This window comes from Saimiri boliviensis, chromosome 19, assembly GCF_048565385.1.
Source record: "Saimiri boliviensis isolate mSaiBol1 chromosome 19, mSaiBol1.pri, whole genome shotgun sequence".
NCBI lineage: Eukaryota > Metazoa > Chordata > Mammalia > Primates > Cebidae > Saimiri > Saimiri boliviensis.
In genome coordinates this window covers 41,243,368-41,268,663 of record NC_133467.1, presented here as the reverse complement: position 1 = coordinate 41,268,663, position 25,296 = coordinate 41,243,368, and the positions used below count along the sequence as shown (strand labels likewise).

At 46.4% G+C, this 25,296-nt stretch overlaps 1 protein-coding gene across 1 annotated transcript; it reads right to left on the bottom strand.

Annotated features, from left to right (window-relative positions):
- Positions 1 to 1,766: 1,766 nt before the first annotated feature.
- On the bottom strand, positions 1,767 to 25,128 carry ACP6 (acid phosphatase 6, lysophosphatidic). Its single transcript, XM_003944388.4, has 10 exons — positions 24,890 to 25,128; positions 14,380 to 14,508; positions 14,129 to 14,259; positions 13,694 to 13,773; positions 10,197 to 10,284; positions 9,228 to 9,360; positions 7,833 to 7,933; positions 5,168 to 5,263; positions 2,630 to 2,795; positions 1,767 to 1,963 (listed from the first exon to the last, which is right to left on the bottom strand). Exons 1-10 carry the CDS (start codon positions 25,106 to 25,108, stop codon positions 1,820 to 1,822), a joined length of 1,287 nt encoding a protein of 428 aa, XP_003944437.1. The 5' UTR covers positions 25,109 to 25,128; the 3' UTR covers positions 1,767 to 1,819.
- Positions 25,129 to 25,296: the final 168 nt, after the last annotated feature.

The following is a 25,296-nucleotide window of genomic DNA, read 5'->3' as shown; positions in this document are numbered from 1 at the left end:
GGCTTGGATGGCGAAGGGTTGGTTCATTCTTAGTAAGAGGAAGGAAGGCAGGCCATAAAAGAACCAGTGCAACCGAGCTAGCAGATTTAGTGGTTGGGGCTGGGGGGGATATGGAAATTGTCTTCTGATCTCTTTTAGTTTCTTAGTAAAATAAGAAATACAGCAACCAGCAGACTGAGGATGGGAAGGGATGCTGAAGACTGAGGATAAAGATATGTGGACAGATTAAAGAAATAAACAGGTAGTGTTGATAAAACTTAACTGATTAGACATAGGAAAACGTTAAGACAAAGAAAACGAAGATTCCTGAGGTGGCAACTGCGTGGATAGCGGAGTGTGTGGGAGCAGCAGGTCCAGGAGGAACGGGGTTGGATTCTGACGTGGAACGTCTTGTGCCAGTGAAATCCAAGTGGACGAAAGTGTCTGCAGCTCAGAAGAGAAACCTGAGCTTGAGATCTCCAGCTCCCTGATCTGAAGTTGTCAATACTAAGGTAGGAGGAAGTGGAGGGGCTTTTGTGGTTTCTGTTTTCTCTGAGAGGTAAAGGGACTGGTGGTTTAAAATCAGAGAAGGGTTGAGCTAGATTCTGGGGGAGAATGGGAACACTGATGAGAAGAGGAGGATCATCAGGTACTCTCGGGGGGCACAGCTAAGGTGGACCTCTTCTGCTGAGTGGTTCCAGTCCCACCACTGCAGAGTCCTGGGGCCCACAGCGCCATAGGACCTTGAGGGCCCTTTGACTGGCCCTTTGTTTGAGATGGGAACGACAACCACCGGGGCCCAGAGTCCCTCCTGCTTCTCCCTGCTGGGCCTCCCCACCCAGGGTTCCCTCTCACCACCGAGCCACATTCCTTGGCCTTGAAGCCCGTCCCTTCCCTACACGCATCACGCTTTCCTCCTTGCTCTCCTGGTGAACTCCTACCCACCTTCCTCTACTCAGATCAGGGCAGGAGTTTCTCAGACACCTTCCTTCACTGTTCCCCACATCCCCTGCCCTGTGAGCCAGAGGTTTCTTCTCTGTATCCAAAGAGCCCCTCGAATACCTATGACAGCATAAAACATACTGCACTGCATCACTGATTTACTTAGCTGCCTCTCTCACTGGACTGCAACAACTTGAGGGCAGAACGTTTTCACCTTTATAATGATCATGACTTAGTAGGTAGCTCAATACACGTGAAATTGACTTAGGAGAGAAGAACTAAAGTCCAGGTTGTGCGCGGTGGCTCACGCCTATAAACCCAGCACTTTGGGAGGCCGAGGCGGGTGGATCGCGAGGTCAAGAGATCGAGACCATCCTGGTCAACATGGTGAAACCCCGTCTCTACTAAAAATACAAAAAGTTAGCTGGGCATGGTGGCGCGTGCCTGTAATCCCAGCTACTCAGGAGGCTGAGGCAGGAGAATTGCCTGAGCCCAGGAGGCGGAGGTTGCGGTGAGCCGAGATCGCACCATTGCACTCCAGCCTGGGTAACAAGAGCGAAACTCCATCTCAGAAAAAAAAAAAAAAAAAAAGAAAAGAACTAAAGTCCAAAACCAACACAGTTCTACAGGGTCACGATGTCCCCAGCCCGTGCCATAGGCAGGTTGGCTTCTAACCTTAGAAACCAACTCACAAAATAAAGAAATACCTTTTGGTCTCAATATCATACCCCCTTTCCTTTCAGGAAGAAACGTTAATATACCCACAGAAAGGAAATATACTTACCTTCTATTAAAGTGCATTACCCCTTGCTCCCTCCTCTTCCCGAACAACAAAGCAGGAGGCGTTGTATAAAAGCGCTTTATTTTAAAATCAGCACATCCTGCGTGTATAAATCAGTTACTCTCCATTTCCAACTTCCATCACCTGAGCTTGAGAGCAGAGCGCGTGGTATTTTTCTGGGCTTAGGGTATAAACTGACATGGCGTTCAAGAACATGTCCAGCGGGCAGAGCCCATCAGGGCAACCCCTCGGCACCTGCTCCTGCAGAAGACACGTAACTCAGCAGCTCCGCTGAGGAGCCTGTTCTTCTGTTTCCAGCTGAGCCCAAAGTTCGGCGAGGCTCTCACCCACGTGGTAGACGTGTGCACACATATTATACACACAGGACGGCTCCATGACCTGGTCAGCTTCCAGAATAAAAGCACTATGCCCTGCTTATAAAAGTCACTCAAAACGTGTTTGTTGAATTGACTGGGAAGAGACAGTCAAGTTATATCCCTGAGCTGGGAGAACCAACAGGCTCGTCCCTGGGGCATGGACGGGCCTCTGCCCTGGACACCAGCCCTGATGAAGCGGCCGACACCTCAGGTGCCAACAGCACACATCACCCCCCAAAGACACCATCAACGATCTCCCAAACAGGCCTCACAGCCAGGAGGCGACACTGACAGGGACACTCAGGAGAAGAGGAGGGGTACCCTGCCCCTCGAAGGAGTCTGCAACAGAACCGGGATAAGGCCCAAGCCCCATCCTGCCACCACCTGACAGGTTCTTCCTGGCCCCTGGGCCACAGCCAGGGGTTGCCCTATGGGACTCAGAGAGCTGACTGTGCCAAGGGAGATTCCACTGGGCCTGAGGAGGGAGACCTGGTGGGTGGGCTCTGGGGCAGGGGCCTCACCCCACCCAACCCCGCCTCAGGGGTCTTACCTTCCCATGGTAATAGAGCTGCACAAACCACTCCTTAGACTCCTGGTGCTGGTAGAGTTCCATAGTCAAGTCAACAGCAAACGGTGGCCATTTGTGGTCAAAAATCCCCAGGGTCATTAAGAGCGGTATGAGGGTCACATCATGAGCCGCGTAGAGGTACAGCTTTCTGCAAGAGGAAAAAGCTCTCCACAATTCTCTGCCTCAGGACTCTGAAGGTCAGGATGTGGCCTGCCTCCTTTAAGTAAGACACGCTTGCCTCAGAAACCAGGTGACATCTAGAAATCAGCTGAGCCTGACTCAGCAAACTCCTTTGCAGTAGATCGTGGGAAGAACCCCTGTTCTCGCTCCCCATGTCTTCATGAGGAGGGTCCCCACCAGAGAAACTCTCCTGGCCTGCTCCTTGCCCCCCCCTCACTTCTCCCTGGTGAGTTTCAAGACGAGACTGCGCATGTGTGGCCTAGGCCCCACCTCTCTTCTCTCTGTGGGTCCTGCCAGCCTATGGGAGTGCTCTTCCTGCTCTCAGCCATGGATGAGTTTAGTAGGGCAAGGTCTGTTCCCTCTTGGGGACGTCTGAAGTTTTGGGGAATTAAGTTTATTTCAAAAGAATATTCATAAGCCCATTTGGCCCGCAACACATCCTCCAAATGGCTTTCATCCGTAGTAAGAGTGCCATTTAATCGACATCTGCCTGACACCAGTAGCCAACTCTTAGGAAAGATCAAGGATTTTATTTATGGACCCCCAACCTAGAAGACCAGCATTGGATGCTGTGGTATTCTAAAGATCCAAGGTGGAGGGTGGTGAGGGGGCAAAAGCCAGCAAAAATGTGCTGTCAGGGCCAGGTGCGGTGGCTCACGCCTATAATCCCAGCACTTTGGGAGGCCGAGACGGGTAGATCACAAGGTCAAGAGATCGAGACCATCCTGGTCAACATGGTAAAACCCCGTCTCTACTAAAAATACAAAAATTAGCTGGGCATGGTGGCACATGCCTGTAGTCTCAGATACTCAGGAGGCTGAGGCAGGAGAATTGCTTGAACCCAGGAGGCGGAGGTTGCCGCGAGCCGAGATCCCGCCATTGCACTCCAGCCTGGGTAACAAGAGCGAAACTCCGTCTCGGGAAAAAAAAAAAAAAAAATGTGCTGTCAGTGCAGGTACTGCAGAGGACATTAAACAGCATTCTCAAGATCTGCTATGATAAATCTCGGCCCGAAGTTCCTGTTTCAACTTACTGTCCCTACGCCTCTTACGCCATCACGAGCTTCTAGCGATGCGTAATCCCACAACGGCATTTCTCCAAAATTCAGCTGAATATCAATCACCTGAGGATCTTGTTACATTGCAGATACAGATTCAATAGTTCAGTCTGGAGTCTGAGAATCTGACACGTTCTTGGACAACAGTGAGGCTGTTTTTCTGCAGACCACGCTTAGCAAGTGCCTAGGACACATAATATTCCACAGCCATAGTCCCAACTTCGGATTCAAGGCTACAAGAGTGGCAATGGAGGCTCACGGGCCACTTTCACCATCATCATCATCATTATTAGAGACAGAGTCTCGCTCTGTCGCCAGGCTGGAGTGCAGTGGTGCAATCTCAGCTCACTGCAACCTCTGCCTCCTGGGTTCAAGCAATTCCCATGCCTCAGCCTCCCAAACAGCTGGGACTACAGGCGCACGCCACCATGCACAGCTAATTTTTTGTATTTTAGTAGAGACAGGGTTTCACCATGTTGGCCAGGATGGTCCCAATCTCCTGACCTCGTGGTCAACCCACCTCGGCCTCCCAAAGGACACTTCCAACATTTTTAAATGCCTTATGGATATCATACCTTCTTTACATTCAATGAAAATGGTTCAAACTACACAATCCATTAAGCAATTATCTTTGTTTTGGACTATTATCATATCAAATCAGTGTGATATCATAATTGCCTACTGTTTGACCTATGTTCAATTAATTAAAAATAAAGAAGAGAGAAAGCAAAAATAAATTTGAGGTTCTTTTCACTAAAATAAAATTTGCTTTTATTTTTTTTCTTTTTGAGATGGAGTTTTGCTCTTGTTACCCAGGCTGGAGTGCAATGGCGCGATCTCGGCTCACCACAACCTCCGCCTCCTGGGTTCAGGCAATTCTCCTGCCTCAGCCTCCTGAGTAGCTGGGATTCAGGCACGCGCCACCACGCCCAGCTAGTTTTTGTATTTTTAGTAGAGACGGGGTTTCACCATGTTGACCAGGATGGTCTCGATCTCTTGACCTCGTGATCCACCCGCCTCGGCCTCCCAAAGTGCTGAGATTTCAGGCGTGAGCCACCGCGCCCGGCTAAAAAAAAATTTTCAAAACATGACAGGAGAGGTAGAGCAGGAAGAAAGGTCAACAGATCATGAACCTCTTTGAGACTGGGGGCCCTGTTAAACCTCTTCCTTCAGTCACTGACAACTTGATTCTTGCCTCACTAAGATCTTGCAGGGTTCCCTGCCTGCAGCCAGAAGTCCTCACGGCCCTCAGGTACACAAAGCAGAGCTGCTGTGCCAGGTACCTGATGTTGTCAGGTGCAGTGGTAGGGTCCACGGCTCTCAGCAGGTTGCTCTCCAGGATGTGGAGGAATGGGCCCACTGCCATCTGAAGACTTTCCCTGTGAAAAGTGAACAACATTCACGTGCCTAGAGGGCACTCAGCTGATTCTGCCCCCAGGACCTTGTAAGTTCAATCAGACAGAGCTGAGAAAAAGGCACGTAATGCACAAGGGCTAGCAAGGGGCCAGAAGGAGAGAGCCGCACTGCGTGCCGTCGGGGGTCCTCTGTGGACAAAGGCTTCCAACGACACAAGCACCAGCACACAGACCCGTTGTGAACAACTGAGATGGGAGGGGCTGGGGAGCCGGGGAGGGGTGACCCACCTAGGATAAACCACCTAGGCCTTGAGGAATGGAAGAAGAAAGCCGACAACGCTGGGAAGGAGAGGGGATAAGAAATTCCAGGAATTCCAGAAGGCCCTTAGAAAACTAATCAGAAGGAACAAGCACATTCTAAAGGTGGTTTCCACTGTGCCGGCCTTCCGTCTTTTGGAGTTTAGACCATAAGGACATTTCTTATTTACATCTTATTTATTGAAGAGAAGCCGCTCAGCGGTCATGCTCCCCGGCTTGGCTCTGTGGCTCCACCACTTTCCTTCTCAGGCCTGTCACGTCACGACCACAGGTGACTACCGCAGGTGAAGGAGTGAACGAAGCCCGCTTACTCTAGAAGAAATGTTTCTCCTCTATCTGCTCATCAGAACAGCCCACCAGCTTCCACGGAGCTTTCAGGGGCCTGTCTCCTCTTTGTTTTTGTGCTTCCTACATTTTTTTTTATCAAAGAGAAACAAAGACCCCTCCCAGAATTTCCAGAAGCCAGTCACTGACCAATGAAAACAAGGTTGCCATGATTGGCTTAGACAAATCCTCATTCATGGTGATTGGGTAAACGGCCATCTTTCAAGTCAAGGTATGTTGCAGCAACGGATGAAGAGCAGGCCACCAACGCTATGCAACATACGCTTTTCAGAAGAACGCGCAGAGGCAAAGCCAAGCTGGATGGCATTGTGAGGCTGTAGCCATTTGTCCCTGAAGCTGTTAGTTTTACAAAACCAGGGCTAATTGGAATGGAAAAGACGATAGACAAGGTCCTGTTTAAAATGATTTACACCAGGGCCGGGCGCGGTGGCTCACGCCTGTAATCCCAGCACTTTGGGAGGCCGAGGCGGGTGGATCACGAGGTCGAGAGATCGAGACCATCCTGGTCAACATGGTGAAACCCCGTCTCTCCTAAAAATACTAAAAATTAGCTGGGCATGGTGGCGCGTGCCTGTAATCCCAGCTACTCAGGAGGCTGAGGCAGGAGAATTGCCTGAACCCAGGAGGTGGAGGTTGCGCTGAGCCGAGATCGCGCCATTGCACTCCAGCCTGGGTAACAAGAGCGAAACTCCGTCTCAAAACAAAACAAAACAAAAACAAACAAAAAATAAATAAAAAATAAAATAAAATGATTTACACCAGAATAAAGCAAACTACACCACCGGCCAACTCTGATCAATTTTGGTAAATAAATTTTATTGGCACACAGCCGTGTCTATTTGTTGGTACACTGTCTCTGGCTGCTTCATGTTACAAGGGCAGAGATGAGTCGTTGTAACAGAAACTGGATGATCTACGCAGCTTAAAATATTTACTAAGAGTGTGCGTGCTGTGTGTGTGTGTGTGTGTGTGTGTTGTTGCTGTTGTTATTGATAAAGAAAGGCAGCAAGTAATAATTTAGGTATGGTGGAGCCCCTCTGCAAACAGAAAAGGGAAGCTGGCAAGTCCCAGGGAGTGGCAGGAAGCTATGTAGCTTGGCAGGAACCTTCTGGATGCCCTAGGCTTGCACGCAAGTGGACACACTGACTCTGAGTGGAAGGAATGCAGTCAGGGGCTCTTATCCTTAGGCAACCAGCCATGCTGATTCTTGAACTGTTAGATGCCTTCCTCCCACTCATCTTTCCCAGGACGCCTTCCCACCTCCCCTCCTCTATCAAGTCAAGTCACGTATTTTTAGTGCAAGCTGAACGCATTCAATCAATCAGATAAAAAAGGTGTCTTCCGAAATTTGGTAAGAGAAAATCTTTCCATTCTGGTAGTCAGGAAACAGACCTTCTAGAAACAGAACCCTACTAAGTGCTAGTAATAAAGCAAAAACACAGAACAGGCCGGCAGTGGATCTGGGTTCAAGCTCTGGCTCTGCCACTGGGCAGGCAGTATCTCCAAGCCTCAGTTTCTTTATCTACAAAGCCAGGGGGAAAGGTATCTCATTCTCTTCACAGTGAGAATGTGAAAATCATTTGTCAATTGTAACATGAGGAATAAAGAGAGAAATACATATTCTTTCCTCGGCTCCCCCAACCCAAATCCTTTAAACCTTAAAGCGAAATGCAAAAGGCAAGTGATAAAGTCCGGAGCGGGGTGGCTCCTGGTTCTGCATAACGGGAAACAGAAGCACTAGGCCACCAGTCCCAGCTGCAGAAGGCCAAGGACCTGGGGCCTATTGGCAGGCGGACAGAGTGAGGTTCAGCCTCCTTACACACAGAGACATCAGCTGCCAGGTGGGAGTGGGCCTGATGAACTCCTGTGCCCCGTACACTTGGGTGTCTGACCAAGCCTGACTTCACGCCAGCCATGAGAGGCCCCTCACCTGTCTTCCGTCTGCAGTACGTACAAGGATGTGTCCACAGCTCGCTGTTCAATTATCCGTGCAAATCTCTTCAGCATGGGGCAGCTTGGGAGGCTGTGTGCCTGAAAGGGCCACAGGTAGTTTCAGAAAAAAATGCTTCCCAGCTACTGATTCTAGCAGCTGATCAACTTTCACGGAACCTGCAGGAGCCCGTCTTCTCCTAGCTCAAGAAGCTATGTCTCTAAACCTCTTCCAAAGCTATTACTAGATATATGGTGGCCAGGAAAAAAAAGGGGGTGTCTTCCCTTTCTGACGGCTCCCCATCCACTCCAAAATGAAAAGCATTGGTAATTTTTTTTTTTTTTTTTTGAGACAGAGTCTCACTCTATTGCCCAGGCTAGAATGCAGTGGTGCGATCATGACTCACTACAACCTTCGCCTCCCAGGTTCGAGGGATTCTTCTGCTTCAGCCTCCCAAGTAGCTGAGACCACAGGTGCGCGCCACCACACCCAGCTAATTTTTGTGTTTTTAGTAGAGACGGGTTTCACCATATTGGCAAGGCTGGTCTTGAACTCCTGACCAGCGTGATCTGCCCATCTCCGTCTCCCAAAGTGTTGAGATTACAGGCATGAGCCACCACACCTGGCCTGTATTCTTTAGCTTAAAAAAAAAAAAGATGAATTAAATACAAAGCAAGAAATTCATAAATTCCTACTTGACCTTCATTTTCCCCAAAATGACTTCTAAAAAATATGCCATACGGCTACATGATACGAACTCTTGCCTTCTAACCTTAAACCCGTTTTACACATAAGAGCAAGGTGCATTTCTGCCTTAAGCGTACACTGTCATTTTATTTTCACAAGAGAAGGAGGAAGGAGCCTATACAGCTTTGGGTGTCCAACTTTTGTACCTAGAGAAACATTTCCCATTGTTCGTCTTCTTTATGTATTTATTACAGAAAAAAGATTACACAGCTAAATAAGCTTGAGGAAAACAGACTTAAAGATCAACCACTTTTCTTTATTAAGGGTATCTCAGATTTTTAAAATATGCTGATGTACATATAGTACTCTCAAGAAGTGATACAATAAATAGGGATTCCAAAACTCCTAGACCCCATCCATCCCCCTGCCCATTACCCCACCTGCCCAAACACACTCCTGCATATCCAGTGTTCTGGGGAACACGCCTCAAGAAGTTCTGCTCGAGAGAGCTCAGCGTCTGTGTTCCTGACTGGGTGAGGAGCCCCCCACGGCTCCCTATCCCTCAGTCCCCACATCCATTCTATCTACAGGTCCTATTACAGTTGCCTCCAGACCAGACCTCTGCCCACTTCTCTCCACCCACTTCTCACTCAGGAGTCAGCCCACCAAGGGACATGTTATCGCACGCTCCCCAACCCCAGGTCTCACCTGCTCAGCAGCCACATTGTCCAAGAGGATGAGGAAGTCTACTTCATCACTCCTGTCAAGGCCCATCCCTTCCTTCACCTTTTTCAGATCCTCGGAGATTCCTGGCTGTAAAGACGCAGCCTGCCTCCGGCCTCTGACAAAATATAAAAAGTAATGCCTTATATTCTATAGTGATTAACGGTTTACAAAGTGTGCTTCGCACTTAGGATATCACTTAATCCCTATAACAACCCACTGGGGTTAGCCAGTATTATCCCAGTGTTATGGATGAGTAAACTAAGACTCTATTAGGTCAAATGACTTGTAAACATAAGTCAGCAACTCCCATGGTTAGGATGAAAGATGAATTTTCCAGATCTCACTCTAGCATTTGCATTGTATCAAACAGGATGCAGGCAAGGCCCAAGTCTGTCTGAAAACAGCATTCTCTTTTCTTTATGGAATAAATCCATATAGTATTAAATACCATAGCCTTTGTGTAGCCTACAGATACTTGATAACTGAAAATGTCATCAGCCCAAACTGCTCTATGCTATGCAGAAACGTGCTGGTAAGAGAAGGGACGTCTGTGCCACCCTGGGCTTGTGCACCTGGGTTTGCAGGTCAAAGACAGTCTCAGTCATCTTTCATTGAACCTGCTGGTTTCCTCATCTGCCCCACCTGAGAGCCTGGGGTTGTCAGGAGGATAATACTGTGTGAGTGGCAAAGCCCCACTCGTGGCTATATGTATCATCTGTCTAGCCCGGCGTGCAGCTCTTCCCAGAATTCCTAACCTTCACCATGAGTCTGTCACTGTGAACGAGACTTCTCTTCCAAGACAGCTGATGTCACACCTAAGTGTAATTTAAACCTTCCCATCCATTATCCACCAGTAGGGTTGGCCTGGGCAGGCCCTCAGTACAGAGTTCTGCCAGCAAAGGTGGTAAAAGGCTGTCCCCTGCTGGTGAGCAGGAACCCAGAGGCAGTTACCTGGTTCTCTGCCTCAGGCTCCAGCAGTTTTGGTAGTTGGGATACAAGACTTCCGAGTGTGCTTCATCAGTGTGGATGATGATGGGTCCTGGAAGAAATGCAGGGAGCACAGGCAGGCAGAGGCTTCAGCTTGCTCTTCCCAGCATCTCCACCCCCTTCTTCTCTCGCTTTGTCTAGAGATGGAGCAGAGATCTGCTCCGAGAGGCAGATCATCAAGGTTACTCCTTAAGGACAGTGAACGCCTTCAACAGGGCCTGGCCCTGCCATAGGGGGTCTCCTATAATCTGAGCAATGGAAAAAGTAAGTCGCAGCAGCCTTGTTCTGCCTAGCACGAGCCCTCCTATGGGGCCACAAATAGATCAGAGCAGGTAATAGACCTGAATCAGACTGGCAACTCCCTGACCCCTTCCAAACAATCCCTGCTGTAAAGCACTGCCAGCACCTGGGCATTCTAATAAAGAACAACGTTATCAGACCAAAAACACCTTCTTGCTTCCTGCAGCCGTATCTTAGAGGCCACGTTGGTGATTTATCACACAACGAACTGAGACAAGTGGACACAAGACCACAGAACCTCCCAGACCCCACAGCCTTGCCCAAAATAAAACGCCAGGCTTCTAGATGAATTGCTGGTCTAACCAAAGATCTAACCAAATGAACTTCAATGTTTCTTCTGTACTTCATGGCAGCTCACTGCTGCTCAGAGCTCCTCGGGACCCTTGTCTCCTCCCATCAATGCCAGAAGGTGTTCTAGCACCTTCCCATGCTTTGCTCTGTGCCAGAGACGGCAAGGGCCTGAGGCAGTTCTTTCCCCACACCCCTCAAGCCTGATGGCAAAAGAAATAGCTTCCCAGCAGCAATTTGGGATCCACTGAGGTCACTCCACAAGTGTGATCAGCTGAATCGAAGTCCCAAAGAGGTATTTATTCCCAAATTACTGATAGTCAGAACCGAGGGCTTTAAAAGTAGCCTATAACTTGACTAGAATATCAGAATTCACACACACATCATTGGTCTGGACCGAAGAAGAAACCAGACTGAAAGTCATGAGTTTAGTCTTCAGTTTACAACCAACCAGCTGAGTTGCCTGGGGGAGTCATGACCATTCTCTGGGGTTCATCTGTAAATGGAAGGGGTGGAACTATATAAGCGACAGAACCCCCCCACCCTGCAACTATAACGTAAAGTATGGTAATAGAAGGAGAGGTGCTGACGGCCGCAAGGTGGACATCCAAGGCACTGTCCACTGCGTGTCCCGTCCCCTCCTTTTCTGTACTTCCTGAGACCGCTCTGAAGGATCCTGGTGGTTCTGCAGCATGCGTTGTGAAAAGCGCAAACCAAATGCTGCCTCCAGATACACATGTCCTCAAAGAAACAGCTGAGCATAAAAGGAAAAAGGAGGATTCGGAACCGAAGCTGCCAGAGTTTGAATCCTAATTCCACTCTTTCCACTATTCACCAGTTCTGTGTACCTGGGCAAGTCGTTTAGCCTCTCTGTGTCTTGTTTCTCTTATCCGTTAAAGGGGATAACAATACCTCACTCATCGGGTTATTACAAGAATCAGACGAGGTAATATATGTGAAGTTCTTCGAACAGAGTTTGCTGCATACATTGGCCCTCCATGTCCTTGAGTTCCACATCCATGGATTCAAGCAACCATGGGTTAACAGTATTTGAGGAAAAAAAGAACAATACGAAATAACACAATAGAAATCACATAAATTAGAAAACAGCCCAGGATAATACACAGCGTTCATACTGTAGTGGGTATTATAAGTAATCTGGAGACGATCTGAGGTACATGGGACGAAGGACATAGGTTATATGCAAAGCTATGCCACTTTACGTAAGACACTTGGGCATCTGTAGATGTTGGTATCTGCCAGAGGTGAGGGTTGTCCTGGAACCAATCCCTTTTGGATACTGGGGAATGACTGTACTAAATCCTTTTTGTGATAGAATAACTATGACTTAAACCTGTAATATAACACTAATAATATTATAAACCTCTAATATCTGGAGTCTGATATTGGTGTCTGGATCTTGGACCCACAGCTTACGATAAATAAGGCACACTTGAGTAGACATATGTACACAGAGCACATGACTGGCTAAAGGGGCAGACCAGCAATCTCCAGCTTTCCCCACAGCCTGATTTGCTGTAGCTCACGTGTAACTTCTGGGATTTTTCTAGGATTTTACCCCTAAAGCAGTATCCCAAAGTTGCACCACTTCCATTAACAGCGGCACCTTCTGGGATTCTTTTCTTTATTCAAGTTCCTTCCCATAGGAAAGGCATGGAAGTAGCTAGGAATGAAGCCAAACTGGAGCCCCAACACCCGTGGGTCCAGTACAGGGAGCTGCTACCCAGACAGCCGCACCTGACGCTAGAGATTTCCTTCCCTGCTAGAAACCTGGGGCATTCTCAGCCTGGGACCTGCTAAAGAGAATGTTGCCACCAAGAAACATCTTTCCTTCTCAGTAGCACTTCCGACGTGTCTGAAAGATCTTGGGGTCTTTCAGAAGCTGAGCAATTGAGAGCTTTCAGAAGATCGGGTGCTGTGGATCATTCAAGGCCTCCCAAGAAGTAAGGGGGAACCCATCCTGCTTTATGTTACCTAGACACGTAGTGTTTGTGTACAGCAGCCAACTACAGCCAGAATTAGCCGTAGCATCCAACCCAGCTGGGGTGAAATCAGACTCCCCTTTCCTGAAGGTTCTATTATTCTACATATTTCTTAAAAAGTGTGATGGAAATTGTGTTTCTATTTGAGATACTGCCAAAAAAGCTAAACAAAGTAGCAAGCACCTTTGCTTTACGGCACCTTTTTAGTGAGGTCACGATGATCCAAAATTCAGACCAGTGATTAAATGTAAATTCGAACCAATTACAAATGACAAAGTGCAGCTTCTTGTGATGACCAAAGGCTCTCAACACAGGAGATCCACAAGGGGAAGTAATTAACGCAGTCCATGGGGATGAAAAGGTTGGGAACCACAGACTGCAACCATTCAGGGGCTGAAGGTGTCCAAGCCCAAACTCGATGGACTTTCTCAACCAGGAAAGCCTAGACAGAACGCTGTTTATGCTATGGACGATCACCAAGATCAGGGCAGTAGCAGCGGGACTGGGTCCCAGCTAAGTGTCCTTCCTTTTCAGCCGTGTCTCACCTAAACAAAAAGCCCCCTCGATTGTTCATAAAACATGGTCAGGACCGCCTTGTGCAGCTTGTGTAGAAGGCTGACGGGAGACCCCAGGAGCCAGAGGCAGATCAGAGGAGCTGGCACGCTGCCGCCGCTGTTGAGGGCAGGCCAGCAGGGGGAGCATAAGGCCGGGCAGGGGAGGGCCCACTGGACTAGGCACACACTGGAAGTCACACACGCAGGAGAAAAATCAAATCAATGGAACAGGCACCAAGAAAGAGACAGGGGCTTTGGAAGTGAGAAGCAAGAGCCCCTCAGGACAGGGACTGAGTGTGGGACCTCAGATACGAACCTTCTTTCTGACATTGGAAAAGCCCAGCTAGCAAACAACGGGTGGACTCCAGATTCCGAAATATGTTGGTGGAACGAATACTGAAAAAAATTACAGGATAGTGACACTCGCAAAAGGAGTATTTAAATATCTACACTTTATTCCACAGAGGCCCCAGGGGGTCTTTCAAGAGGATCTAGGAGAGCTATGGGGCTAGGAAGAACGCTTTACTTCTCTGTGGGATGTCTGCCCCTAAGAGACTCGAAGGCCAATGAATGTGACCTTCAGAAACCACCCATTCACAGCATCCTATGACACAAGTAACTGCATCATGACAAGCTGTCCCCCAGACTACCTTGGGTGAGAGTGGGGACCATCTTGGGCTGTCAGGACAGGTATCCTCATGCTCAAGACCTTAAATCAAGCGCAACATCCATCCCTTTTCAAGTGACTCACAAGACCTCCTGTGGGTGGAAGGTCGGTGAAAGAAAGGCAACGTCTTCTACATAGTTCTTCCTCAGTCTCTCTCCCAGCGTGAACATCTGCTGCATGCCCACCTTGGTCAGCTGCCCCGCAAACATGCCCCCCTGAAGTAGGGAAGAAAGAGAAGGAAGAATGAAAACACCCGACAGCCTGCTGAACTCAGCCCAGAGAAAAGCACCCGAGCTTTGCAGTGGGGCTCCCCAGAGCAAGGAAGCATTGCTCACCTTCAGGATGGTCTCCTGGTATTGAGAGTCGTAAGGAGAAGGTGGTTTCGGACCGCCAAGCAGATTGGTGACTGCGTAATCACACTGAGTTTGGGGTGGGACCTCTAATAGCTGGGGGTTCCACTCTACCTGTTATGACCACAAACAACAACAACAACAAACACATTGTTTAAAAACGTTTCTTGAAATTCACAGCATTAACATCTAGCAGCACTGAGAACACATGGCTGGAATCACCGATAACTAGGCCTCCAACCTGCCCATGGGAAGGAAGGAAAGAAATATTAGCTAAAATTAAGGGAAGAAAAGACGGTGACTTCTTATTCCAGGTGTCCTTAGCCCAAGTCCTGTTACTGCTACACTGGTAATGACTGCTAAGGGGCTACTCCGGCACTTAGCCCACACTGAAGTCAAGGGAAGAAGTGGCCAGAACGCCTGACATGCAGACATATGGTGAATGAACGAAGAGATGGATGAAAGAAATATGGTATCGGTGACCATATGTGCGTAAGAATTTATAAGCAATTAATCTGGAGGTTTCTATGCCCTATCCCAGCTTAAGGATTCTACCTAATGTCCCTTGTAACTACTACATATTTCTCCTTCTTCATGCAATTCATTAAAAAAAGCTACCATCTAAGAAGGTGTGGCTTTTTCATCATCTTCCATTATTCCTTGCAATCTGGCTCCTGCCCCAACTGTGCTGTATGGATTTCAAAACCTCACTAGTGGCCACAGGTCTCACAGCTCCAACTGTCCATAAAGCTCTGACACTCATGGCATCGGATGTGATGCTTGCAATTTTAAAAACAAGTCTTCTCTTCTAATCCCATAGACCAGCGTCTCTTCCCAATCGACTATGTCTCTCAATGTTACCGCAGGTCTCCCAGGCTCCAAACCTCAAGCCTTTGGCTCCCTGTGGCTCCACCATCCCCACGCCAAGCCGTTCATCACTGGCTAGAAGAAAAGTCCCTCCCAACGGTCCTTCCATGATCTTATTGCAGAGGGTAAACCTTATTACTGCAGGCAAAAGCCTGACAGACTGTTCCTTTGTACCTGCACAATCCATCCATCCATGGCCACCTAATCTTTTTGGAAAAATTTCTTTTTTATTACATTTAAATATTTTATTTTTAATTGACAAATCATTGTATATTTTATATATTTATGGAGTACAATGTGATGTTTTGATATGTTTACATTTGATATATGATTAACTAATGTAAACAAAATCCATCAGCTCACATACTTTCTTTTCTTTTTTTTTTTTTGAGACAGAGTCTTGCTTTGTCACCAGGCTGGAGTGTAGTGGCGCAACCTCGGCTCACTGCAACCTCCGCCTCCCAGGCTCAAGCAATTCTCCTGCCTCAGCCTCCCGGGTAGCTGGGACTATAGGGGTGCACCACCATGCCCAGTTAATTTTGTTTTTTGTATTTTTAGTAGAGACGGGGTTTCACCGTGTTGGCCAGGATGGTCTCGATCTCTTGACTTCATGATCCACCCACCTCGGCCTCCCAAAGTGCTAGGATTACAGACTTGAGCCACTGCGCCTGACTCATACTTTCATTTTCATGTGGTGAAAATATGTAAAGTCAACCTTTTAGTAACATAGGCACACATTATTTTATTGCTCTTTATAGATATTGCATTTTTTACAAATTGAAGGTTTATAGTAACTGCATTGAGCAAGTCTCCCAGTGACATTCTCCCAACAGCATGTGCTCATTCATGTTTCTGTGTAAAATCTGGTAATTCTCATCATATTTCAAACTTTTCCATTATTAAATCTGTCAAAGTGATCTATGATTTGTGATTTTTTTTCTTTTTGAGATGCAGTCTGGCTCTGTCGCCCAAGCTGGAGTACCGTGGCATGATCTTGGCTCATCCTCCCACTTCAGCCTACCGAGTAGTGCCGAGTACGGGCATACACACCAACACGCCCAGCTAATTTTTGTGTTTTTTTGTAGAGACATGTTTTGCTATGTTCCCCAGGCTGATCCTGAACTCTGTGATCTTTGATGTTACTATTTTAATTGTTTTGGAGTGCCACAAACCACATCCGTATAAGATGGCAAACTTAATCAATAAATGTTGTGTATTTTCTGACTGCTCTGATGACTGGCTTTCCCCCATCTCTCTCCCTCTCCTCAGGCCTCATTTCCTAAGACACAACAATATTAAAATTACGGCAGTTAATAACCCTACAATGGCCTCTAAGTGTTCAAGTGAAAGGAAGAGTTGCAAGTTTCTCACTTTAAATCAAAAGCTAGAAATGATTAAGCTTAGTGAAGAAGACATGTAGAAAGCTAAGATAAGCCAAAACCTATGCCTCTTGCACCAAACAATTAGTCAAGTTATGAATGCAAAGGAAAAGTTATTGGAGGAAATTAAAAGTACAACACTGATGCACACGCCAACACTAAGAAAGGGAAACAACCTTACTGATAACGTGGAGATACTCAATGCAGAAGAAACAGCCTATATCCAAAGAAGATCCCAGCTAGGATTTTCACAGCTAGAGAGAAAAAGTCAATGCCTGTCTACAAAGCTTCAAAGGACAGGCTGACTCTCATTAGGGATTAATGCAGCTGGTTTCTTTAAGTTGAAGCCAAGGCTCATTTACTATTCTATAAATCCTACAGCCCTTAAAAATTACGCTAAATGTACTCTGACTGTGCTCTATAAATAGAACAACAAAGCCTGTACGGCAGCACATCTATTTACAGCATGGTTTACTGAATATTTTAAGCCCACTGTTGAGACCTACTGCTCAAAAAAGAAAATTGATTCCAAAATATTACTGCTCATTGACAATGCACCTAGTCACCCAAGGGCTCCAATGGAGGTGTACAAGATTAATGTGGCTTTTGTGCTGCTTAAACAATGACCATTCTGCAGCCCATGGCCCAAGGAGTAATTTTGACTTTTAAATCTTTATTATTTAAGAAATACATTTCGTAAGGCTATTATTGCCTAGATCGTGATTCCTCTGATGAATCTGGGCAAAGTAAATTGAAAATCTTATGGAAAGAATTCACCATTCTAGATGCCATTAAGAATATCTAGGGCTGGGTGCAGTGGCTCACGCCTGTAATCCCAGCACTTTGGGAGGCTGAGGTGGGTGGATCACAAGGTCAAGAGATCGAGACCATCCTGGTCAACATGGTGAAACCCCGTCTCTACTAAAAATACAAAAAGTTAGCTGGACATGGTGGCATGTGCCTGTAGTCCCAGCTACTCAGGAGGCTGAGGCAGGAGAATTGCCTGAACCCAGGAGGCGGAGGTTGCGGTGAGCCGAGATGGCGTCATTGCACTCCAGCCTGGGTAACAAGAGCGAAACTCCGTCTCCAAAAAAAAAAAAAAAGAACATCTATGAGGAGGAGGTCAAAATAGCAACATTAAGAAAAGTTTGGAAGCTTTGATTCCAACCCTCATAGATGACTTTGAAGGATTCAAGACTTCAGTGGAAGAATACTGCAGATGTGATGGAAATAGCAAGAGAACTATAATTAGATGTGGGACCTTAAGTTTTAACTGAATTGCTGCAATCTCATGATAAAACATGAATGCATGAGAAGTTACTTTGAAGAAGTGGTTTCTTGAGAGGGAATCTAGTCCTGGGGAAGATGCTGTGAACACTGTTGGAATTACAATGGATTTATTACATAAACTTAATTGATAAAACAGTGGCAGAGTTTGAGAAGATTGACTCCAATTTCAAAAGATGTTCTACTATGGATAGAATGCTATGAAACTGCATCACAAGCTACAGAGAAATCTTTCATGACAGGAAGAGTCTATCAATGTGGCAAACTTCACTGTTTCTTTTTTTAATTTAGTTTTATAAAATAGAATTTTTATTTTTATTTTAAAAACTTTATAAAGTAAAATTTTTATAAAATAATTTTATAAAACAAAATCACTGTTTATTTTTAAAAATTGCCACAGCCACACCAACGTTTAGCAACCATTACCCTGATCAGTCAGCAGCCATCAACATCAAGGCAAGACCCTCCATTGGAAAAAGATCATGACTCACCAAAAGCTCAGGTGATCACTAGCACTTTTTAGCAATAAAGCATTTTTAAATTAAGGTAAGAACATTTTTAGACATGCTATTGCATAATTAATAGGCTACAGAATAGTGTAAACATAACTTTTTTTTTTTTTTTTGAGACTGAGTTTCGCTCTTGTTTCCCAGGCTGGAGTGCAATGGCGCGATCTCGGCTCACCGCAACTTCCGCCTCCTGGGTTCAGGCAATTCTCCTGCCTCAGCCTCCTGAGTAGCTGGGATTACAGGCACGCGCCACCATGCCCAGCTAATTTTTTTGTATTTTTAGTAGAGACGGGGTTTCACCATGTTGACCGGGATGGTCTCGATCTCTGGACCTCGTGATCCACCCGCCTCGGCCTCCCAAAGTGTTGGGATTACAGGTGTGAGCCACCGCGCCCGGCCATGTTTCTTATGACTGGAATTTTCTTTCCTTATTCATCTAAGACTTTCGTTCATTCCATACGACTCAGCTTAAATGTTCCCAGAAATCTTGATCACGGCCTTACGCTTTCACAGCAGCTTCAGTGGCTCTCCTTAGTCGCCTTTACCAAAGTGTATTAAACGAGCCCCTTTACTGGTCTGTCCTGTTCAGGAGACTTGGCTTCCTGAGAACAGAGACTGGGTCATCTATTGACCTCTGAGCAAAGGGCCTCACACACAGTAGGTACAATTAACAGCTCCAACAATTGGCCAGCTCCTGTGGAAGACACCCATCTTGAGAAAACTTGACCCTGCCTTTCCTGGGTTTTCAAGTTAGTAAAGAAAAAAGGGAAACAAGGCCGGGCGCGGTGGCTCACGCCTGTAATCCCAGCACTTTGGGAGGCCGAGGCGGGTGGATCACGAGGTCGAGAGATCGAGACCATCCTGGTCAACATGGCGAAACCCCGTCTCTACTAAAAATACAAAAAATTAGCTGGGCATGGTGGCACGTGCCTGTAATCCCAGCTACTCAGGAGGCTGAGGCAGGAGAATTGCCTGAGCCCAGGAGGCGGAGTTTGTGGTGAGCCGAGATCGCGCCATTGCACTCCAGCCTAGGTAACAAGAGCGAAACTCCGTCTCAAAAAAAAAAAAAAAAAACTTACTAGAAAAAAGGGAAACTGAGAATGTAAATGAGAGCAATACCATAACAGAAGCTGACATGTGCCAGAAACCATATGAAGGCCATAGCTGTTCAAAGGCAATACAGACCTTCTCTTCTGGCTGGGGATTCAGGAGAAGTTTCATTGAGGGAATGGCATTTTAAATGAATAGCATTTAGACAAGCAAATACCTGTACTTATAAAGGGTGGCATGCACAATTCCAAAAATAACTAGAAAGCTTGAGGAAAGCAGAGATGGGGAAGAATGTGTATGGCAAATAAGTGGATTGGTTTGCCTCAGCCTGGGAATGGTTATCCAATTGTTAAATCAGAAAATACCCAGTCAAGTTTAACTTCAGATGTGTATACATGAAGGCAAAAACTAGAATTTCTCTAGTCAAAGTAGGAGTGGGAACCCACAGCCCCGGCCACTCAGCATCCTGTTACTTAGCCCAGGAGCTTCACAGAAGGAGTTTGAAAGCTGGCAGCATATATCACAAGTCGAATGGGCAGACTAGATGCAGAAAAGCCCATTTTGAGACGTTAGCAATAGTCTACATGAGAGCCTAAGTCTCATCTAAGGCAGCAGGAATTAGACTTGGCAAGCGAGTAGATAAAAGCTTTATTGGGGGCGGGGTGTCAGCAGGTAAAGAAGACACAGAACAACAACAACAAAAAAAAAGGCTACTTTGAATTTTGAGCCTAGTGATGGAGCTATTCCTTGACTAAAACTAAAACCAAGATAGCAAAACAGGTGGAAAGCTGATTTCCGTTTTGGACATTTGGAAACACCTCCTTTATGCTCCCAGCGCACCCAGCATATTCCCTTAATTGATATCTGTTACCTCGCTCCTTTATCACACTGAAAATTCCTTTAAAGGCAAGATTGAATTATCCATCCTGGTAGTTCCAGTGGTCAGCACGGGGCCCGACACAAAGGTCCGCAGGGCCATTCAGCCTCGCCGAGAAACCTGTCAGACACATTCCCCAAGAGAGGACCTTCGCTGTTTCCTAGGAGGCTGGAGTCGAGGTTACATCACGTCTAGAGCGCAAGTTTTCCGATTTTCAAGAATGGACGACACGTCTGGTTCATACACTAGTGTCCACCTCAAATACACACTCTCGTTCTCATTCCTGGTCTTCAGCTTCCTGGATAGTAGCAAAAACTAACTTGATAATTTTACTTATTTTATGTATACCCCATCTTCAAGAGGTAACAAAGCAGATACAGCAAAACTTAAAATACACTAAAACAACCAATTCAAAGTAGGTAACAAACACAAAAGCAAACAAATGTAGGTACCAAAAAAAAAAAAAATGGATGCAGTAACACAATTACTAAACTATGTATATCATGAAGATCTTTAGGCTTACTATAGGTGGGCCACAGATTTGGCATCCAGCTTCGTTTTAAGTAAACAAAGAAATTTGATCGGCTAGACTAGCTTAAAGACAAAAGCAAGCCAATTGTTCAGGAGAAGCACACTATTTTTTCTTTAAGTTGAAAACGCATTTAATCGTCCCAATGAACTCACTGTAAAGTTGAAAAACTGTAAGTCAAACCATTACGGACTGTCTGTGCTTTGAATTAGTATTTCACCGCGTCTTATACGCAGCGTAAGATGTTTAAAAACCTTACGATAATGTCTTAGACCTTTTGTGTTGCCAGGAAGGAACATCTGAGGCTGGGTAATTTATAAAGCAAAGAGGTTATTTGGTTACAGTTCTGCAGGCTCTCCAAGAAGCATGGTGCTCCTGATGAGGACCTCAGTCTGTTTCCACACACTTTACCAGTGCTCACCATTTCTAATGCTAACCGACAAACTGCTCCCAAGGGTCCTCATAAAGAGGATAGAGTAACATAATGAACATCTTTTCAGTAGTCACAGAAATGAGTTCTGTGGGATTGTTTCTCCTAGCTCTCTCAACACAGAATGACAGTCTCTTACCAAAGCACATTTCAGCAAAGGCAATTCTCTACTGGGATTCATATACTACATTCCAGTTAAAAGAAAAAAATCTACATAAAAGTAAACAAAAACCTACCAGGTATAGATTTTTTTTTTTTTTAAGCAATCGCATTAAACCTTGTCTGTACACTGGTATGACTAGCACATTTTTTAAAAGTTCCTGATGCCCGAGTTCCTACCTGGAAGAATCACATTTAGATTATCCCCCTAAAAGTGGGGTCTCTACTTTTTTTAATGCTCTTCAGTCAAGCTAATTCTCAAGTTTCACCAGAGAGTCTTTTACACTGTCTGGATGCCCTAGGCCAATTACATTAGAATTTTTGGGAGGGAGACCCTGGCATATGTGTATCTTAAAGCTTCCCAGTTGACTTCAGGGTTCCATCAAAGAACCACAGACCCAGAAAAATGGGGGGACTGACTGGCACATCCCTCATGCAATGCTTCTTGAATATCACTTCTTTTAGCTGAGGTTTGGAAAGGTACTAAGCAATGAAAGATACTGACATTATGTTTCCCAGCTCATCTATATTATCAAATAAATAATGACCCAAATGTCTTAATCAACAGTGAAGCTAGGTAGGTTGGACTTTATAAAAACAGAGAAACCTCCCTGGGTGGAGGCCATCTTGCCACCCAGGGGAGTTGAGGGAAGCCTGAAAGCAGTGCCAAATCTTTTCTTTTGATAATGCATTTGGACCTAGTCTAATGATCAGGAAAAAAAAAAAAAATGGTCAATCAAGTTCCATATTTTTATTTTCGAAGCACAATCTTTTAACAAAACAGGTTAAACCAACAGCCATTCAAGCCATAAGACAACAACCCAATAAAACATCTAATTTTGGGGGGTTTTGTTGTTACTGGTTTTTTTTTTTTTTTCAGATGGAGTCTCGTGCAGTGGTGCGATCTCGCCTTGGTGCGATCTCGCCTTGGCTCACTGCAACCTCTGCCTCCTGGGTTCAAGTGATTCTCCTGCCTCAGCCTCCTGAGTAGCTGGGATTACAGGCACCCACCACCACACCCGGCTAATTTTGGTAGAGACAGGGTTTCACCATCTTGGTAAGGCTGGTCTCGAACTCCTGACCTCGTGATCCACCTGCCTTGGCCTCTCAAAGTGCTGGGATTACAGGTGTGAGCCACTGCACCCGGCCAAAACATCTAGTTTTAAACCATGCTACTTTCTGAGAATTTGTGAGATAGCTGAATGAAGTGACTTGTCACATACATCAATCTATAAACCAGTCAGAAATCAGGAAACATGTACCAAAGACAAACATATTGTTGCCAGGCAGTACCTTCTGACTATAATTAATAGCAGAACCAAGAAGATTAAAAAATCCCAATAATGGCTGGATCCCAGCCCTTTGGAGGCTGAGGCAGGTGGATCACAAGATCAAGAGATTGAAATCATCCTGACCAACATGGTGAAACCCGCCTCTTCTAAAAATACAAAAATTAGCTGGGCGTGGTGGCGCACACCTGTAGTCCCAGCTACTTGGGAGGCTGAGGCAGGAGAATTGCTTGAACCCAGGAGGCGGAGGTTGCAGTGAGCAAAGATAGGCCATTGCACTCCAACCTGGAAACACAGCGAGACTCTGTTAAAAAAAAAAAAAATCACATTTAGATTATTCCCCAAAAGCTGAATCTTGAAATGAATACCTGACAGAGAATATCCAGAAACAAGTTTTAAGAGGCTAATATTTGTTCATAGTCTAAACTGAGAGTTGGTCACCCCTGACTTTTATGCACAAGACTTTATACTAAATAACCAAAGATGTTTAAGGCATCTGCCTAAAGTCTGGAGAATATGAGCAGAGAGGAGAGATAATATGCCTTCTGTAATTACAACGTCAGGCCATGGATTCGGATGCTATTTTGTGGCTACGCAGACTGAAAATGAATGAAGCTGGTATTCTAAGCTACAGTGGCCCCTTCAACCATAAAGGCAGAAGATACCCATCACGACACCCTCTCTCCTTTAGGAATAAACCTCTAAAAGAATCTAAATCTTTTCCTAGGGCCTTCAGGGTGTATACGTCTGGTACATACCAGGTCTAGGCCTATACATGCCAAGTTTTACTCTCCAAAGCTGCTGATAACTTTGTCTTCTATGTGAATATAATATATATTCCTATATATGATTCCCCAGCCCTCTGTACCAAGAATAAATAGAGAAGAATTGGGGGGAGGGGAGCATCAGGGATGGGATGTGTACAAAATTATAAGGAAAATTTAGTGATCTAATATAAAAAGGCAAAGTAAGAGGCTGAAAAAGATCAAAGAATCAAAATGAAACAAGAAATCCCAGTACCAGAGAGCAAGTGGGATAGCCAGAGAAAGGCTAACAAGAAACCTGGTGATAGAATTAAGTGCCTTCCAAATGTATTTATTAATGTGGAAAATGCTTTAGAAGTTTAATTTCATTGCAGCCAACTTTGAAAAATGTCCAGTTGTACAATGTAAAGACACAATCCTGAAGGGTTCTAGAAAGCCACTGTGATTATGAAGAGTACACCTAACTTCAATTTTGGACAATCTGTTTGACCTGCTCTAACATCAACCTGGAAGACCAATGACACAAAAGCACTCCACAGGTGTGACACCAGGGGTCTGGGGATTTCAGGTGGCTTGTTCCTCTTCACCAGGCCTTTCTGTTATGAAAAGCCACATCCAGGAAAGATAATCATTAAAAAAAAAAAAAAAAAACTATCGGCACATGAGTCATAATTATCCTGACAAAACCAGACAGATTTTAAGACATTACAGCCACAAACTAGACCATTTTTAATTTTTTCCGACCTCAGATCCCTTCCACTATAGGATTAGTAAAGTGAAATAGCACAGGAGAACCCTCAAGAATACAACATTACACACACACACACACACACACACACACACACTTCAAGAGATCTCAAATGGCCTCGAGCAAACCCTGAGAACGAGCTGTTTTCAAGTTTGCTTCCAAAAGCATCGACCTCTTAACCACTGTGATCTCAGTTAAGAGTGGCTCCTGTCACTGAAGTCCCTTCGGCTCTGAGAAAGCACCTTCGGAATGGCCACACAGAAGCGCACTGCAGCGTGGCACTAAAGTCCACCCAGTTAACAGAAGTGCTGACCTCAGGCGCGACTCCACACCTGCTCCATCAGAATCCGCGACGCAACAAGATCCCCAGGCGACTCCCCTGCGCCTTAAGCTCTCACTACTCCCGGCGGCGCCATCGGGGCAAAACTCAAGTTCCGGGCTTTGCTCCAGAGCCGGGGGAGGCACTGGCTACGGCTGTTTTCCCTTCGTCTGGACCCAACCCTCGTCCCACTCCGCGCCCGTGAAGCTCTGAAGACGTGTGTTGGGGCGAGACGCCTGACCAGGACAGTCCCGGCCCCAGCAGCCCCGGCCATGGCCGACCTCTCACCTGCTCCTCCAGCGGGAGCGGCTTGAGAGGACTCCGCGCCCCGTGTCGAAACACGACCTGCACCATTTTCAGCTTCAGCAGGCTGCGGTCGACGGGACGCTGGCCGTCGGCCCCCTGCAGCTCGGCCAGGGCCACCCGCCGCTGCTGCAGGCAGTAGGCCAGCGAGGCCAGGACGCCCACCGGGGTCCACACGCGCACGCTGAAGACGCCGGTGATCATGGCGGCGGCTCGCCCCGCGCCGCGCTCCCGGGTGGAGGCTGCAGGAGGCGAACGCAAGACCTCCGCGGGCGCCGGGGCTCAGCGGCAACCTGCCGGTGCGCACATCCGGCCCCTCGAGGAGCGGGGACTACTGTGACTCCCAGCCCTGAGGGAGACCCCGAGTGGGAACGTGGGGAGAGAACACGAGG